This window comes from Podarcis melisellensis, assembly GCF_964234715.1.
Source record: "Podarcis melisellensis genome assembly, chromosome: 1".
Classification (NCBI taxonomy): Eukaryota; Metazoa; Chordata; class Lepidosauria; order Squamata; family Lacertidae; genus Podarcis; species Podarcis melisellensis.
The window spans coordinates 90,173,125-90,192,351 of NC_138528.1; the positions used below are offsets into that span (position 1 = coordinate 90,173,125).

The following is a 19,227-nucleotide window of genomic DNA, read 5'->3' on the forward strand; positions in this document are numbered from 1 at the left end:
TCATGTAAATATCTACCTACATGTGGTTCCTTGGCTCAGACCTCCCCACCTAATGTGTAAATGTCAGAGGTACAGCTGGGGTCCTGCTGCCATTTTGAAAAATGCAGCCCCTTTATGTGCATAAGACATGGAGGGAACTCTGTTTTTCCTGTCTCCCAGTTAGACAGAGTAACTGTACACCCTGCAGAACATTCAACAGAATGAGTGTAGGCTGCAGGGCAAGACATATCCCCTTTCCCCTCTTTGCCTCCTACACGTTAATTCACCAGTTATGCTGTGTGAATAGGGTTATCAATAGAGCTGCATGTGGGGAAGTTTTATTTTAAAGGCCTTTTAAAAAGTGTCCAAAACATTACGGAAGGTCCCTTCTAAGTTCATGATATACGTCATTAGCCTTGTTCTAAAAGCTGTGACAGTCTCACCAAAAGGTCCCCACCTTTTGTACTGAACGTGTATATTACAATATATATATTTGCCCATCAAAAAACAAAATCCGTCCAAAATTAGGCAAGACATCACTTGCCTACAAGGAGGGTTAAAAATCACTAGCAAAGCAAGAGAGCAATTTCTGAGGGGCAAGCCCTCAGTCTTGAATGTTTGTCGCAGAACAAACACATTCACACAGAATGAAATAACTCACGAGCAGTTTCATGTTTATTCAGAGGGCAGAGCAGGGTTGATTTTGCTGATGTGCGGTAGTATTCTAAAGAGATATGAAGTTAAATCTTTCAGTGAAAGTCAGATGAAGATTACAATTTATTTCAATGCCATTTCAAATCCGTTTTCCATATATGATGACAAACTTGATGAAACAAATACTCTTTTTTTTGTGTGTGTGGGGGGGTGTAGCCTACAATTTATACGAATTGTGCTCCACAAAAGAGAAGAGTTATGAATGTGTGAAAATGAGTTTTTTATTGATCAGCAGCTACCCACATCTCTTGTCCATTTTTTTTGTTTTTGTTTCCCAGAGTATTCTTTTTAATTCAGGTAGGTAGCTGATGCCAATTTGCTATGGGGGGGGGGGACACACCACACAAACTTCAGACACTCACAAATGAACCTCTCATTTTGAACACATAATTATGCTCACAAACCCACATGCTGAAATTATCATTTGCAAGTGCGAGATGGAATTAATTCTGAAGTAACTTGGCCATCACTGATGATCACACAGATGTTTTAAGGATAGTGTGACATTTCAAACATTTTAATTGGGGGTGTTAAGACTTCAAAGGACACATTCAAGCTTCTAAAAAAAAAATTAGCCTACAAACTGACTAGGCAAATCTTTTAAAATCAATGAAATTGCATTGAATTTAGCTCATCTACTTCTATTCATCCTGGCTTAAGAGTTAAAGACCAAGGTAACATTAAAAAGCAATTAGAATATATATTGAAACAGGGATCCTGAATGTATTTAATATAACCAAGAGTGGTGGAATGAGACACATTGGCCAGAAGATGGCATTAGGCACATTAAGTTTCTTTTAATATTCAAAGCCAGTATCCAGCTAGCATACAGCTGCTCTCCTGAATACCAAAACACACCTTTATCTTTATTTTATTTTTCAATTCTGCATTGTTACAACATCTTAATCCAAGGCATGCAGTTCCCGGCCAAGCAAGAAACAGAGATTACTGTAAATTACCACAAAGTGAAGCTGACTGCAAATCCTCAAGTAATTGTATTTGTAATACACGCTCAATCTTTGCATTCGGTTAGAACAATTCGTTTGCTATCTAAGGGATTCTCATCAAATTGCTTCATCACAAACCCTTCCAATACTAGACAGGCCTGAGCAGAGCCAGCAGGCATTATTCTTCTGGGAGACAGGCTGCCTTAAAGGGCCTTGGCATTCATTCATTGCAGCCAATTCCTTAGCTTTGCTCATTTGGAAGGATCGCTTAGTACAGCCCTCCTGGGATTTTAACACTTTAGAGGGCAGGTAAAAAGTGGTGGCTGCAGGAATGCATGCTCCATTAATTTTCTTTAAGGTCCCTGTACACAGAAAATGAGCAGGGCAGGGAGAAAGCTAGGCTAGAAGGCTTCTTCCAGATCTGCTACCTGTCCGTAAGCAGGGAATTATTTACATGGAAGTATATTCAATCATCCTCTGGAATGTGTCCAGAAGAGGGCGACAGAGGTGCTGAGGGAGACCTGGAGACCAAGTCCTACTAGGAAAGGTTGAAGGAGTTGGGTATGTTTAGCCTGGAGGAGGAGCTGAAGGTATATTCCTTCAAATACCTGAAGAGCTGCCCTATAGATGGTTCAAAGCTATTTTTGAACCTGACCCAATTAATTCAAATATCACCCCTGCCTGCTGGTCACCTATCAGGGATGCTGTAGCAGAGAGGTTCCTGCACTGGCAAGGAGCTGGAATAGATGGCCTTGAAGACACCAGGTGAGCCTCCCTGGAAATAGCATTCCACAAATGGGAAGCCGCCACAGAGAAGGCCCACTCCTCCCATGTTCCCACCCTCTGGACCTCTCCATGAGGAAGAGCTGCAGATGATGATTGCAGGGGCTGGGTCAGTTCATATGGGGAGAGGCAGTCCTTGGGGTATTGTGGCCTTATGGTTCTATGTCCTCACTTGCATTCTGAAGTCGAAACCTATGCTAGCATTGCATGTGTTCTCTTGGCTTCAAGTCTCTGTCCACTCAGTGGCTGCCAGAGATTAAAAAAAAGAAGAAGCTATACTAGCATGTCTTTTGCAAAGTAGCACCTCAGAGCACTGGAACAAGCAGCTGGCCTTTAAACCTTCTATTTTTAACAAGATTTGACTTCTAATTAGTTGAAGCTTAATTAAAAACAGTGACACTACTGCTTCATTACCATTCCTAATCACTGAAACAGAATGCCTACATTGAATTCTTTAACCCGAAAACAAGGCAATGCCCCACTGTTGGCAATTTTTAAAAAAACAACTGAGGAAAAACAAAAAACACCATCTATTGAAAACATCAACAAAATGATGAGCAAAGATCATTACTCTGCTGCAGGAGAGAAAAACTGTGAAGTAAAATCATTTAATTTGGGGCACTGGGAATACATTTATTATGCAGTATAAAATGTTAATTTGCTATACAACAGAACACACTGAAAATAGCTTTGAAAGTGCCATAACAGCAGAATGCTATACATGCCCACTTCTAAAACTTCAGATATTCCAGTGGGCACTGAAAACACTTTATTCTTTACTGTTTTTAGTGAGTGTGTGTAGGAGGAAAGGGGGCCTCTATTTTGTGGGGAATGGGCAGGTGATGAAATTTGATTCAAAGAACTGATATGTTTTGCTGTTGCTATTCTTATTGTTATCAGCATACTGTTTGATATTTTGTATGGGATATATGTTTCTGTGTGTGTGTATGTGTTTTAGGCCACCACAGGCCACCACAAATGGTGAAATATAAATACATTTTAAAAAGAATTTATTTTTTGCAGATTTCACAGTAACTTTAAAATGCAGCTACAGGTGACAGACACAGGGTAGAATCCAATGCAATGCTAAGGAGATGATGTCATCAGCCTGAGCATTCCTGCTTACCCAAAGGAATGATCTCTTACCTTCCCCGTCCACCCCCCCCCCTGCCCCACATTGTGCTCAGGGTTCTCCCAACTCTCCAGAGTGGATTTGGGGGAGGCACGGGGTGGGGGGCACATGAGGGAAAAGAGGAGAAAAGCCCTGTTGTGCCAACAGGAGTCCTTGTGCTGAATTTTGCCAGTGGAATGGAGTAGTTGAATCCGCCCATAGAATATAAATTTAATAAAACAACTAATTAAAAGGAAAAAAAGTCACAAAGAGAATTGGAGAACGTTAGCCTTACAGCCTTAACAGGTTATCATCCTGCTTCAATCTTTAGGACCACAAATAAAAGGGTGGTGAAAGGTAAAGGGACCCCTGACCATTAGGTCCAGTCGTGGCCGACTCTGGGGTTGCGGTGCTCATCTTGCTTTATTGGCCGAGGGAGCCAGCGTACAGCTTTCAGGTCATGTGGCCAGCATGACCAAGCTGCTTTTGGTGAACTAGAGCAGCGCATGGAAACACTGTTTACCTTCCTGCCGGAGCGGTACCTATTTATTTACTTGCACTTCATGCTTTCGAACTGCTAGGTTGGCAGGAGCAGGGACTGAGCAATGGGAGCTCACCCCGTCGCAGGGATTCAAACCGCCAACCTTCTGATCGGCAAGCCATAGGCTCTGTGGTTTAATCCATAGATAAGTCTATCCAAAACTATCTCTCTGAGTTTTGGGGCACCAGGGACCCTCCCTGTCTTGTAAGATACACAATAAAGGATGCTGAGATTCCATCAATCCATCAATGTGCTGCATTCCCTTAAAAGACTTAAATAATAAATAAGTGAGTCTCACTGAAATCAGTGGCACTGACTTCCAGCAAGCGGGTATCTGAATCGGAGAAAACCGGCCCATTTTGTGCAGTAAGTTACATGTTAAGCAAAGAAGTGATTACATCTACTATAGAGAAATTCATCTGAAAGGAGCATTCTAGTGACCCTTAAGTACTGATGGCCTGACACATTGAGAGATCCTTCACAGGGCTGCTTTTCAGATACTGTGGTCTCCTTTCCTCAGTAAAATATGATTAATCAACTTTCACATGACCTTGTTAAGAGTACTTTGAGATTCTCTACTGAAATACTAATGCGTGCTGTAAATACAAGTGATGTAGCTGCTGGGCAAGTGTTTCCATTATGGAAGTTATCCATCACCACGAAAGCGTAAGTAAAAGCTCTTTGCTGGCTCTGCACACTTATTCATTAAGAATACATTGTAAAACTTGTGAGTTGCAGAGATGAGATGGTTTCAGAGCAGCCCCAGAAGCCTGGTAAGTACAAGATTCAGAGAAACTAACGGGTAAAATGTCTGTGAAGCATGGTGGCTTTTTCTAGATGGTCCAGTTGCAAGACAAGTGAAAGAACATGAGCCAGGAAGGTTTCACTTGCTAGCAAATGGCATTAAACAAACAAGGTTAGATCCAGAAGGCTTTGCCTCCTGTGAACGAAAAGGCTTCTCCAATTCCCAAAGGCTTCAGATCTAGCTTGAGGAATCCCACTGGTGGAACAGGAGAAAATGATTTTTTTATTTAAAAAAACCTCCCCCCTGCAGTCTCCTATAGACCCTGGAAAACTGCTCTGGGTTGGGGAATCCTTTGAAATAACATGGGAGGTGCCACTGAGGACTACAGACGGAAAGGGATATTGCTGTAAGTTGCCTCGCCTTTCTTTCCACCAGCAGGAACAGTCTCTGCTCAGTAGATATATCACCATACAATGCAAAACGTTTTAGTGAGACTGGGAGAAGTAAGACAGGCCTCATGGTCCTCCTCCCAGCTTTGTTTATTTCTTTGTTTACTCCCACCCAACCCCCCTCTCTATTTCATATTTAGCAAAGGTTCCAAACTAGAGTAAAGTTAGAGTTCAGGAATTACCTGGCCAGGTTCAAGCGTAACCACATGGGCCTTTGCTTTCTTAAACTGTGGGCAGCTTTTCAAATCAGGATTGACCACATTGACCCTGCTGAAGACGCTGGATTCTTCATAGGGAATTCTGGTAGGATAAAGGAAACTGGAGTCTTCAGGTGGGTAGAGATGCCATCTTTTCCTGGAAGCAGAGATGATGCAAGTCACAGTCTCCCATTTAGGCTGAGCAACTGCAAACAAACAAGTCTATCAATACCACAAACGAGCATCCTATTTAAGACTTGTGAGAAGCTGGAAAACAGGCACTTATTAAGTAGCATAATGCACTAAATGGTCACGCACCATTTTAAGGAGGCGGGGAGCATCACTTTAAAAACAACAACACATTTATGAGTCAGGACTACATTTCCCTGGATACAGCTATGAAAGGAGACAACATGTACGACAAACTTCAATGACTCACTTCTGCCTTTACTTCTGAGAAACCAACTCTGTATTGGACTTGATACTGCAGTTTGTGTTAACTCTACTCAGGATCTTAATTTTTCTAAACAAACCAAAAGGTGTGCCACTGTGGAAGATTTCCAGTTTACATATTTCCAGTAGTTTGGGTGCCATATTTCAATATATTTAAGACATACAACATATCCAGTGTTTATATTCTTGCATGCATCTTGGTTATTCCTCCTCTCTCAGTTGTCTTTTATGCTCACCATACATTAGTCCAAGGAAAGCAATCTGTCTATTTAGACACCCAACTCTCATAAAATGCCAGGGTGATGCATAGACCCCCATTGCTTGAATTTCCTGGCTCTGCCCTTGGCGGTATGGGAGTTTATGAAAATCCTAGCAAGTGCATGCTTCTTCTCTCTTTGAAGAACCTAACAACATAAAGCAAGATTTTTCTGTAGGGAGCCTGCTGTCTAATTTATTTTCAAGTTCAGCCCAATCCTAGCAACTGGGGGAAGTGGCCATAGTTCACTGATAGAACAAATGCCTTCCATGCAGTAGGTCCCAGAGTCAATCCTGAACATTTAAAGTCAAGAGCTTCAGAAGTTGTGAAAGGCATGTTTGCCTGAAACCCTGGAGGGAGTCAAAGTAGATATTACTAGACTACAGTATAAGGCAGCTTCCTATGGTTCCGATGCATGTTTACTTCTAGGTACATTTCTCGTTATTTAATGAGACTTTGATCCAGGTAAGCATGGATAGGATTGCAGGGTTAGTGAAACATCCAAGTTGATTTCAGAGATCTTGGGGAACAGGCCTGCAATCCTGTTATTAAGCTATTTTAAAAAATGTGTCTCTGTGTGTTTATCCATTATGCTGAATTGTCAATTCACAAGGCAGAGCAAATGAGCACATAAAAAAGTTTTATAAGGAGAAAAGTCTAAGTGATGGAAATAGTAAAAGGAAAAGTAATTAAAATAATAGCCCATGCAGCAAATTTATGGAATTTAAGAAGAGCCACATAATCAACAAAAGAGGGATGCTCTCACATGTTTATTGACACCATAGACAGGAAAAGCAAAAGGCAATCTGATGAGAACAATTAAAGCAATTGGCACTGCCTGGCTTTCAGATCCAGGCTGTCTCCTTTTCTTTCCTCCTGCGACAACCATCATTTCATTGTCATACCCCCCAGCTTCTGTACCATTTTTTTCTCTAGCGATTCTTTCTATTATTTTGTGTGTAAGGTATAGTTTTGGATGTTGTAAGGAGAAGGGATGAACAAGAAAAGAGGTGTAGTAGTCATCTTATTCAGAAGGTGGCCAGAGGATGGCGAAATGCAAAAAAATGTGAAGAGCCCCAAAAGGAATTCACTGGACAGGGTGAATGGGCAATAAAATGGCAACTGAGGTGCAACACACAGAAGAGATAGAAATCCATGTTGCAGCCACACATGAAGTACTATGTCCTGTTACAGTTCCCCCATCTCATTAAAGGGCAGCAGAGAACTGGAAAATGTTTAGGAAAGGATGCACAAAATAAGCAGGAATTTGGAGCACCTTTCTTATAAGGAAAATGCTAAACTGTTTGGGGCTCCCATACGCCTTCTGATTGTGTGGAGGCCATCTTGTATTAATCAGCTATGACTGTTAGTGAAAATCCAGCCTCTCTTTCTCTGATCCGGCAACATAACAGACTGAGCTTCCTTGAACCAAACTATCTCCTGCCTAACTTCTGGTATCCTGCCTATGATGGAAGCAAAGTTGGCTGCACCCAATTTATGAAATAGCTTACCCCATAATACCCAGGTGGCTCCGTCTCTCCTGGCAGCACTTAAGATATAATACCATCTAAAGAACCTTCCCCCTCCCCATAAGACCAGTAAGCACAAAGTCTAAAATTATTCAACTGGGCATGACTCAACTACACTGGTACCGCGGGTTAAGTACTTAATTCGTTCCGGAGGTCCGTACTGAAACTGTTCTAAACCTGAAGCACCACTTTAGCTAATGGGGCCTCCTGCTGTTGCCGCGCCGCCGGAGCACAATTTCTGTTCTCATCCTGAAGCAAAGTTCTTAACCCAAGGTACTATTTCTGGGTTAGCGGAGTCTGTAACCTGAAGCGTATGTAACCCAAGGTACCACTGTATAAAGAAAGAACTTTAGAATGCACTGGTATAATTCCATGTCAGGTATGCGCAGAAAAGCAGCACCTCTGTATTAGTGTGCCAGCAGGAGAAGTATTCACACTCGGCATAGCTGTTTACTCCAAGATTAACAAGATATTTCATATAAATAATATCAAGAGAAATTCATATTGATTTTCTCATTTGAGAACATTACTATTTCTTAATAATGAGCCCGGTGCTCTTCTGATCACGAAAAGCCTGAGAAAATTAAAACATCAACTAAACGTTCAAAAAGAAGGAATCATCATCAGGAATCAATCACATTTGGTTGCACAGATGGCAATGTATAGTTAATGTTACCTTCCTTGCACTTGTAGCACTAAGTTGCACCCATAGGAGTCCAAATGACAAGGAGTGTTAGCTCTTGCTGAGCCAATCCACAGAGTACTTTCTCTTCCATTTCTTTCAGGAAATCCAAAGTCGGACCATCGTATGTCCTGTTGAAAGGATACACTTCAGGTAAGGCAATCATGTTTTGAATATATGTTGTGTTACTAAGCACCCTCCACCTCTTGGATTTTTTCTCATCCTTTGTGGGTATAGCATCTTCAGAAAGCTCTATCTACTCTTCTCCCCGCCCCCATCCCCCGATTAGATTGCCATAGGGTATATGTGCCATTAGAGAGATTCACTGAAATGAATCAGAACTGAAAAATTACGGTATGTTCAATAGAGCTTACCTTTGAGCTGACAGAGCTAAGGGAGCCTTGTTTAGGGAAACAGCTTTTAAATCTAGATATGTCAAATTACGCCAGTCAAATCATTCTTTGTGGCCTATCAAGTGGTGGGTTCAGAGGGCGATTCACCAAGTGGCAGGTTTCCTCAATGTAAGTACTGGCTAGGGAGTTAGAGGCGACCATTTAATCATCATTTTTTGTACCCGATGTGCTGTAAAATTCTCAGTACTTGACAGAATAATACAGATGACTATGCTATCCAAGAAAAAGAGGCGCCATCCCAGGTAAACTATTCACAAGTATGGACTCTCTGACATCCTGTCCTGTGGCGAGGATAATGTTTACCACATATTCTTTGGAAGGAACAGGATATACTGGTACGTTTAATCAATCAAATGAACAGACAAACAGATTGGCTGTTTCCATCTGCTACCACTGCACCAACGTCTGGCCAACCTAAGTGGCATTAAGTTTTATCTCACTATTCCAATAACACTCTTTGTCTGAGGAAACAAATAATGGCTAGTAGCCATTCAATTTTTGATACCATTCATCCTTAATTGGTAGAGCTCCAATCTCTTATCCCAGGTATTGGAGGGGAGCAAATTTGTCACTACATTGAGGGCTGCGTGCCAGCAGGGGGGAGGGGCCCAAAGCAAAAAGTGTGCAGGCCACCCCCACCCACCTCTCTTTGGACTACAACTCCCATTATCCTTTATTACTGGTCATGTTGGCTAGGGCAGATGGAAGGCACCAGGTTGGTGAAAGTTGGAAGAGACCTTCTTTCCAGTCACCAACCCCCTAACCTCAGGTGGTAGGAGACCCAGAGAAGTGCCTCAAATGATGAATGTAGTGTTCATGTCACAGAGGGCAGTCATTTAGTTATGCAGAGAACAATATACCTAGAATTTAGGCTCCTCCAAAACAAACAATGGAATCAACATGCCATGAAGGTTTAAAGGCAATTCATGGCATTTTGGTTGCTGATGTACAGAAATGAGGGTCATTTCATTATTTAAGCAGCCATTAATTGAACTTATTGGGGAGAATTTACATTTGGTGCTCTAACCAAAAAAGAAGGGTGCAAATTAATTGTCCATGAAAAGTAAAAATAGTTCTGCTCAGATCCTTTATCATTTTATGTAACAAATGAATAATATTTCCTTTGTAAAATCTGTTAAACTGGAAAAAAATATAATTCTAAGCTATCCAAACTAACCCAGTACTTATGTGAAAGGAAAATGCTTGAAGTGTCAGCTCTTGCCATACTCCAGATTTATTTAAGAGGTGTTTGTGTGCTTGATCTACATATCTAATAATTTTTGCATACCTGGACACTTTTTGCCACTCTCTGTGCTACCCTGGCTGGTATAATTAATCTAATGGACAGTTGATTCAATGCCAAATCACCTAAAACAATGGCTACAATTTGTCCAAAAAGACAGCTGATCAATTACCAATTTGTTCAGCAAGATAGTCAAGCCAGTGGTATATATCTAAAGAACAGAATAAAAATGATAACCCTCCTCAGCTATGTAAATATGAAATTGCATTGTGCCAAGTCAAAGCCAGGGGTCCACTTATTTCCATGCTGTCTTCTTCAGCTGGTGATTGTTCTCCAGGGCCTCAGATATACCTCTCTCCTATGCTCTTATCTAAGATCTTGTAACAGGAGAGACAAGTGACTGAACCTGGATCCTTCTGCATGTAAAAGATGGGTTCTACTGCTAAGCTGTGGACCTTCCTTCATATAGTTGCAGGTAGCATATCCATCCAGGGGTCCTAGCATGCTGCTTATTCATTATAAGCCATGGATTATATCTCACCATGGCATGGAAACACAAGCATTATACCTTTGTCTTGGATTTTGTATGTAATATATATATGTACATTCTGGAAAACATCACTACCAAATAGCACCACCTTTATTACACTGTGCAGCAGGAAACACTTCTGGCCTCTGGGCCACAGTCTGGAGAAACACCAGTATTGTAGATCCCTCCTCTACATAACAGAATTCTCCAACTTTCTTGGTCCTAAATGGTTTGGGAGCACATTATCTATATGAACTAAGATTGACTGCAGAGATCCTGACTGCAGTCCTACCAGCCAGTTAGATTGGCAATCAGAAGAGACAAGGTGTTTTCATTCATAGACTCATAGAATTGTAGAGCTGAAAGGGAATCCACGGGTCATCTAGTCCAACATGTGTAGAGCCTTACATTTGTCCCTATTGAAATTCATTTTGTTAGTTTTAGCCCAGTCCTCCAATCTGTTAAGGACATTTTTAATTCTGATTCTGGCTTCATGTTTGTAGAACTCACTTCCCCAAGAGATAGATCTGGCTCTTTTCCTGCTTTCCTTTAGGTAGGCCTAAACAATTTTGATCTACCTTTAGTTAAAGAGCTTGGGTTAGTTTAAACAACTATGACTCTTTCGTCAAACTATTTTGTAAGATGGGCTTTAGTGGGATGGCTGGCCAATTTCTGTGTGTGCTGTTCTCTTATTTTTAATATGTTAGATGAGAAGTGAGTAACCTCTGAGTTGTGGGCTAATTTGGCCCATGAGGCAAACAACACGATGTGTGGCATCAGGCATGAGCCAAGTAAAGACGTGGTAAGACTGGGAGCTTCAAGTGCACTCCTGATTGTTTCTTGGCAAGCAGGGCTTATTGACAGCTAATCGCCACTGTCAGAGAGCTCCAAGGGGATTGGTTGCACTAGATCTTGCTCGCCTGTCAAAGTTAGCCAGTGTGGGGTAGATGAAGTAAGGATGTGGCCTACTGGCCAGATCTAGTGCCTCACCACGGTTGTTAAACACAGATGCAATTTCAACATTTGGTGACCATATGCCATTTTGGGAAAATGTTACATTTTGAAAGGTGGCTTAGAAATCTTGAAATAAATGAATAGTAGTCCAAGCTTCTGCATACTAGAAACATTCAGTAAATCCTAAGATAGCACATCTTTTTCTGAAATTCAATCCTTGGGAATCGTCAAGGTGAATGATAAGGTTCCAGATGAATGAAAAAACAGTAGGGGTTACTTGATTTACTGAAAGAAATACTAAAGCCTAATACAAACATTTGTCAGAAGCTTCAAGAAGCCGCAAAGGAAAAAGTTGTGCTCTAAGCTTTCCACAGTCATAAAATTTAAAATCCAATACAAGTATTTCAGTGATAAAGTTAAGGGTAATAACCATTCCTATACTTTAATCTCACACCTAAATACTTTCTGAATTCTGCCACAACTTAAGAAGAAAGAGAGCGAGCTTAATCAATATTAGATTTTTAAAAGAGGGTTCTTTTTTTAAAAAATGCCACAGTCTCAGTAAATACCTGACATGATTATGGGGAAAATAGTTTTTATCCAATGAACTGAAAAGAAATTGCTAAGTACTGAAATCTTGGCACAATGGGCTGCTCTTTCTTTTACAGTAAAAAGATCCACAGCTAAAAGAAATGCATTTTATAAGTATCCCAACCATAACAGATGGCACATTACCTTCTGAATTACATTTATTTTGCTTGCTGCTTACAATAGAGCTAATATACCCATATGTCACTTTAAGAGGACTTATTTCTATTTAAGCTTCATGTATATATCTTGCCTATGATTTATATCCCAAAATTCTATAATGTAATATCAAGTGAACAAAAAAAAATCCTGGATGATGTGAGATACTGCTCATACATTAAAATAATGGAATCATTACCTTAAGTCACACAACTGTAAATGATAAACAGCACAATCTAAATTTCAAACAACTTCTAAATGGCCCTATTAATCACTATAAATAAAAAAAGGGTAGATGGCCTTCTCGTACCCTTCAAATCACCTTAGAAAACTATCTAAATAAAACCTAAAATAAACAGCAGATACAGATGGGAACTTATAAGAAAACCCATCCATGGCTGAGAAGTCTTTCTTGGTATCTGGTCTGGACTTTTAAATGGGGCTTCATGCCATGACTGAATGAGCTTTTGGCCTCATCATAGGCCTATTCAAGCCTCCAAAAGAATGCATGATTGCTTAAACCAGGGAGAGGCAATAGGCACCCATAAACAGAATTCAATCCAATATCCCTGGGCACATTGAGTTTTCTGTTCAGGGGGGTTGCAGGAGGGAGGAGAGGAAAGTTCCATTGCACAAGGAGAAGTCTGTGGTGTGAGCAGAACTGCAATGCTGGATACAACCCTAAGCACACCTGCATGTATATTTGTGAATATTCCCCCCCACCACACACATCAAACTCTTACTTACGCATACAGTGTAACGAAGACCAAAAACACATAGTTATACAAACAAGTCAATGGCACCCCAACCCTGAATATTTGGTCAGGCAAATCTGTAACTATTTTTCTTTATTGTTATTATTATTATTTTAAAAAACCTTGATACTTCATCTCTCCATAAACTGTAATGATACTTAGCTTTTATACTGTGTTTTTGACCTTTCAAAGAGCTTCACATACAATTTTACAGCAACCCTATAAGGCAGGTCAAGCAATACTGTATTATTCTTATTCGCTGCTGAGGGAGATTAAGCATGAGAAAAATAGCAGCTTGGAGACCATCTAGTGAGGTCATGGTGGTGAGATCTGAAACACAGACTTCCCAATTCACAGCAAGCGTGGTGTAGGGGTTGGAGTGTCATGCTTAGACCAGAAAGAACCAGATTCATATTCCCACTTAATAATGATGCTCACTTGGAGATTTTGGCCTCGTGATTACCTCTTAGCAAAACCTTCACAGGGCCAAATGAAGGCTGAGCAGTAACAATAGTATATACTATCTTGAGCTCCTTGAAGGAAAAGCACACAGGTGGTGCTGTGGAACACAAGTGGAACTGTTCTCTAAACCACTGAGCCTCTTGGGCTTGCCGATCAGAAGGTCGGGGGTTGGAATCCCTGTGATGGGGTGTCTCAGCTCCTGCCAACCTAGCAGTTCGAAATCACATCAGTGCAAGTAGATAAATAGGTACTGCTGCAGCGGGAAGGTATATGGTGTTTCCATCATGGTGTTCCGTTGCGTCTGAAGTGGTTTGGTCATGCTGGCCACATGACCCAGAAAGCTATTTGTGGGCAAATGCCAGCTCCCTCAGCCTGAAAGCGAGATAAGCGCTGCAACCTCATAGTCCCCTTTGACTGGATGTAACCATCCAGGGGTCCTTTACCTTTACCTACACTATCTTGAGCTCCTTGAAGGAAAAGCAGGCTAAAAACATGATAAATGAAATAAAAATTACAGTATGCTACCCTAGTTACTGGCTGTGTAAGAACCAGAAGATTCCCTAGGTGTTTCTGTATAGTTTCGACATGAAAAGGACAAGAAGAGGTTAATAACGCACCTGGAAATTTTCTGGCTTGTCTTCAAATAGCCTAGCAATATACTTATAGTCAGCGTAAGTCCAGTATTTACACAACTCATAACCACTGAATGGTCCACAGGAGCGCGATGGCTGTTTCCCACTCCAGGCCAGAAACTCTTCAAGTGTAGCTTCCACGTAGCTGCATTCCGTTTCAAACAGAGGAGCTAAAGCAATATAAGCAGAGACAGCATTACATGCACACTGAACACAATGCCAATAATAAAGAATAGATATGGAGCGAGGCAGTTTAGTAGATAAAACAATAACTTTTGTGTCTCAGCTCAGACTGCTGGTTAAATGCAATATAAAGCCACAAATGAAATTACAGCAGCTTGAATGTCTCAGATGAAATGCAGCACAAATGACAAACTCTATGACTAATTCCTTAGGATTGATGGTCACTCTGAATTTTACTCTGTTGTTTGTATAACTAGAAGGGTTCGTGTATCTAGAGGCCTTAGCTTCCTAGGTTTCCCTTTCTGAAAAAGTAGCTTTTCAGGGAAAAATGTCTCAGGACATGTAAACACACAACTGCTTTAAGGAACAGGGGCCTGATCCATGCTAAGGTCCACAGCCCCCAATCTTAAAATGTGTAAGGCTGGCAATCCAGAAGCATTGTGCTTTTTTAAATATTCCAATTCTCAGAAGACTCTGGGAGAGTTTAGAAAATCAAATCCTGGCTCAGTGAAATGAGAAATGAATTCACCTTTCCCCCACACATGCAGCCCCTTCTGTCCTCCCTTTGTGTATTACAGAAGCCTGTAATTAACCATAGTTTTCCATTTCAAGCAAACTGGGAAACGATGGATAGCTGAATACATCATGTCTTGTTTGCTTGCACGGCAAAGGGAGAAGCAGAGCAGCTTTATGGCCTTATTGAATCGAGTTATACTCCAAACTTGGTTTCTGACTGGGTCCCAAAGAGCTGCTGGTATCCAAAGCACTTGGACACTCCCATTGATATCCGACCCTCTTACTTTGAACTGACTTCTTTCTTTGCATTGTCACAAACCGCTTTTGAAATTTTCATTTATTTCAAAATAGGGTTGCCATGTGGCTGGAGCTAATGTTTGGGAAACACCAAATTAACCCATACAAAGTGGTAACCAGAGGCAGTGGTACCTCGGGTTAGAGACACTTTAGGTTACATACGCTTCAGGTTACGGACTCTGCTAATGCAGAAATAGTACCTCAGGTTAATAACTTTGCTTCAGGATGAGAACAGAAATTGCGCAGCGGAGGCAGCAGGAGGCCCCATTAGCTAAAGTGGTACCTCAGGTTAAGAACACTTTCAGGTTAAGAACGGACCTCCAGAACAAATTAAGTTCTTAACCCGAGGTACCACTGTACTTTTAGTTGGAAGAGGCTTCTGGTGTTAGCAGAGAAGCCCCAGTTCATATATTACTTCTCCTGTGTGGGCCTATTTTGTGGGGTGGATTTTTAAACATATGATCAGGGACTCAGTTTCAACTAGTAGCGACTAACTCATCTTTCTGAGAAATACTTCTTTTCCCTACAGCAGTGATCAGCGACATATTGTTAAGCTTGCAAATGGAGCTGTTTAAGGTGTCAGGATTTGAACAGTGCTGGGCTTGTACACTGTCAATCATGTCAACATTTCAGCATGTGGGGATTTGAATACTTGTGGAGTACATAAATAGAGAGGCAGGCAGACAGCCTTGCCTTTTTGCCTAGAGGAGAAAACATTGACTACTGCCTAGCTGAAAGTTAGTCTACGTTGAAAATAGCCCATGTTCTTCATTCGCTCCAGTCTTGCAGATATGTATTTTTTCATGTTGTAAGCCATTTTGAGCATGGGTTGAACTGTGGGAAGGCGGCATACAAATTTTTTTGTGTACATATGCATGTATGAGTATCTGCTAACTCCTCCCACTTGCCATCTTGTGACCAAATTTGGGCACCATGGCTTCACCTTCAGCCAACTTGTTTCCTTCCTCCTTGCTCTGTTTACCATCTAGCTTGATGAAGCATTCTGGAGGACTCAAAAGGTGACATGCTATTTTGTGACATTTCGTTTGGCCTAATAAATGGTATTGCCCTAATACGTTTGGAATGTTACTATTTCTATTCCCTCTGAAGCTCAAAAGGCAGAGCGTGATTTAGAAACTGATAAGATTTTTTTTATTCCTTTAAACCCTCTGCATAACCTCTTGCAACTGGCTTGCTATTTTATCACTTTTCTTACAGCCAGTCTGAATTTACTGGTTTCATGTCTTTTTCCAAAAGGTTATACCTTAATTGTGAGCACATAGGGGCAGTTAACAGAACGAAAACAAGAATGGCCTTTCTTTTCAAAATGCTATTAGTGACACAGACAGTTTCATTGGAGTGCCAAAACAATTCTTTCAAGGTAGTTCTTCAAAAGGTATATTCACAGAGCAGGAATCCTTTATTGGAAAGATAAAGGAGCTGTTCAACAGGAAAAGAAAACAGGATGACCATCACAGCTGACTTTCAATGAGGGCCCAAAATATATTATGAAATATCTCTCTCTCTCTCTCTCTCTCTCTCTCTCTCTCTCTCTCTGTGTGTGTGTGTGTGTGTGTGTGTGTGTCTGCGTGTGAAGGATCATAAGCACCAAAATGAAGGGCTGCTACTAGCAGCATATATTCTTCGGTTTCATTTGAAGCCAACTGCCTTCCATGTGATTCAAAGGCACTGCCATTCTGTTGCAGTGTGAACCGTTCATCTTTGCATGCATAGATGAGGGTGCATGCACCGATGGAAGCTGCACCAACTTTAGGAAAGAAACTATTGGGCAAAAACATCCCTATCCCTGCCTTGATGTGAACAACGGCATGAGAAAGCAACTTGGAAATGCAGTGGAAGGGTTACAACCTCACATGGATTCAAGCCACTAACGTGAACACAGCCTTACTCCCATCAGTGCCATCTAGTATGGACAATGATCAGCAATGATGAGAGTTGTAGTCCAACAACATCTGGAGGGCTACCTCAGCTATATAGATTTGCATTATATTATATGCACTGGGAATGGGGAAGAGGGTAGTTAGGCAGCACATTAAAAAACCTACATTTGTATGGAATCAATTTCTACATCTTGTTTCTGGCAAATTCAGTCACAATTTTTCATCATACCACACGGGACTAAAGGCTGCAGTATTCTATCTTGCACTGTGTCACATATTTCCTGTGGCTAATCAGAAACCTTCATTTCTCATCAGAGCTTGTCCTTGTACCAAAAAAAACACACCATAATATATGAAATTATATACTGGACCGAAACCATTATTATTGAGGAAAGCAAATTGCAAAAGACTGCATGAATGGCAATGACAGAACAATCATTTAGCCTTCATTCCAGTACTCTTCTACAGCTGCTTAAATATGGACGCCTTTCATTCTTACAAGCAAGTCAGTGCTCCGAGGGCATTCATTCTTCATTGCTCTGACTGCATGGGAATTGCTACCATCACAAGCTCATACATTTGTTCTAATTTCCTTCAGGCAAAAGAACAAAACTTATTGTTGTAGTTTTCTATATGGCCAGCTAGGATATCAGTTTCTCTCCCCCCCCCAATTCAGTTCACTGTAAGGTTTATTGGCTAAGAATGTAAGGCAAACTTGGTGATCAGCAATACAGAAATTGGCTTGGTGCTGTACTAAGACCTTCAGAAATCGTGGCTATACCTTAAATAATAAAATTGTCCACATGCAGTTTCTAGCAAACTAGGGATGGAGGACTAGTGACCCCCCCCCCAGGCGAAGTAACGCTCCAGCTCACATCACCCACAGTAAGCATGGCTAATGGGCAGGGACAATGGAAGCTGTATTCCACAACATTGTGGAATGCTTTCCCCAGGGAGGCTCACCTGACACCTTTGCTACATATATTTAGGCACCAGGTAAAAAAATCCTCTCCCAGGCCATTGGCTAATTGAACAATCTGTGTGACCTTTTAAATTGTGTGTGGTAGGGTATGGGTTTTGTTTGTTACTACATTATTATTTGTGTGTGTGTTTATTTTTTTAACTGCAAACTGCTCAGATGAAGGGCAGAATAGAAATTTAATACAAAATGATAATGTGTAGAACCACAGGTTCCCTGCCCTGGCATTACATTTTAGCTTGGTTCAGATATGCCCTGGGTGTCCAGGGTACATACGACAGGGCAGCAGCTGGAAACTTACCACACACATAACCTTTAATGTGGGGGGAAATGGCCTATAAGAAAAGGCCTCACTCATGTGATTCACCTCCACAACCCCCACAAAAGGATTGGGGGTTATTCCTGTGTTGCACCAAATTTGTAAGTTATGGATCTGGGCTATGTATGATATCAGCCTTTAGATTAGTTGCATTCATTTTCTCCCCTCTACTACAGTTCAGTGCTTGTTATCGATATAGAACCATGAATGCAAGACACATCACTTTGTGAAAATATGAGCTGATTAAGGGGATATTACCCCCCCCCCCAAAAGATATATATGACTATTGAAGGACATTCAGATACATGAATTAATTGGCAAGGACAATATTCTCATATAACTCTGGTTCTTTCTGAGATAAGCAGGGCAAATATTTGGGAAAAAATCAAGAAACATCTCTCACTTGGACAGTTTATTGGAAAAATCCTCACTATTAATGGAAAAGGCAAAAGGCTGTATAGCTGGTTCCATTATCCCCAATGCAGAGACTTCGATTTAATTTATTTTTGATTCAGCAAGAAATACAAAATTATTCATTAGGCGCTTAGTGAATAATTAAAAGCTATCACCAGTACAGTCAGTCGATCATAATGGAATAACTAAATCAGAAAAATGCAGCTATCTTGGAAACATCAGCTCATTAAACTAAAATAAAATAAAATGAAAGGAACCAATGGGGCAGTCATGTCCTTCACAAGAACTGACATAAAGACACTGTGTCAATTACATATGTCACATGTTTTTCTAGGCTTACTTTTTCTTGGCTGTAGAAAGACACATCTTTCTAGTGGGTGTGTAATGGGTTTCCCCAAAGATACCTCTGACCTATTTAGCATACAATAGTATTATGCCAGACACACTGAAGTGGGGGGGGGGGGTTGCCTTAATACTTAATACCTTTCAAGTTAGGG

At 41.0% G+C, this 19,227-nt stretch overlaps 1 protein-coding gene across 3 annotated transcripts in view; it reads right to left on the bottom strand.

The window, feature by feature from the left end:
- Positions 1-19,227, bottom strand: part of HSPBAP1 (HSPB1 associated protein 1) — a 47,555-nt gene that overhangs the window by 12,741 nt on the left and 15,587 nt on the right. For all 3 annotated transcript variants that reach the window (XM_081925237.1, XM_081925239.1, XM_081925238.1), the window contains 3 exons: positions 14,107-14,291; positions 8,381-8,517; positions 5,452-5,623 (listed from right to left, as the gene is read on the bottom strand). In XM_081925237.1, the coding sequence (XP_081781363.1) occupies positions 5,452-5,623; positions 8,381-8,517; positions 14,107-14,291 (494 nt within the window). The remainder of the gene's footprint in view (positions 1-5,451; positions 5,624-8,380; positions 8,518-14,106; positions 14,292-19,227) is intronic.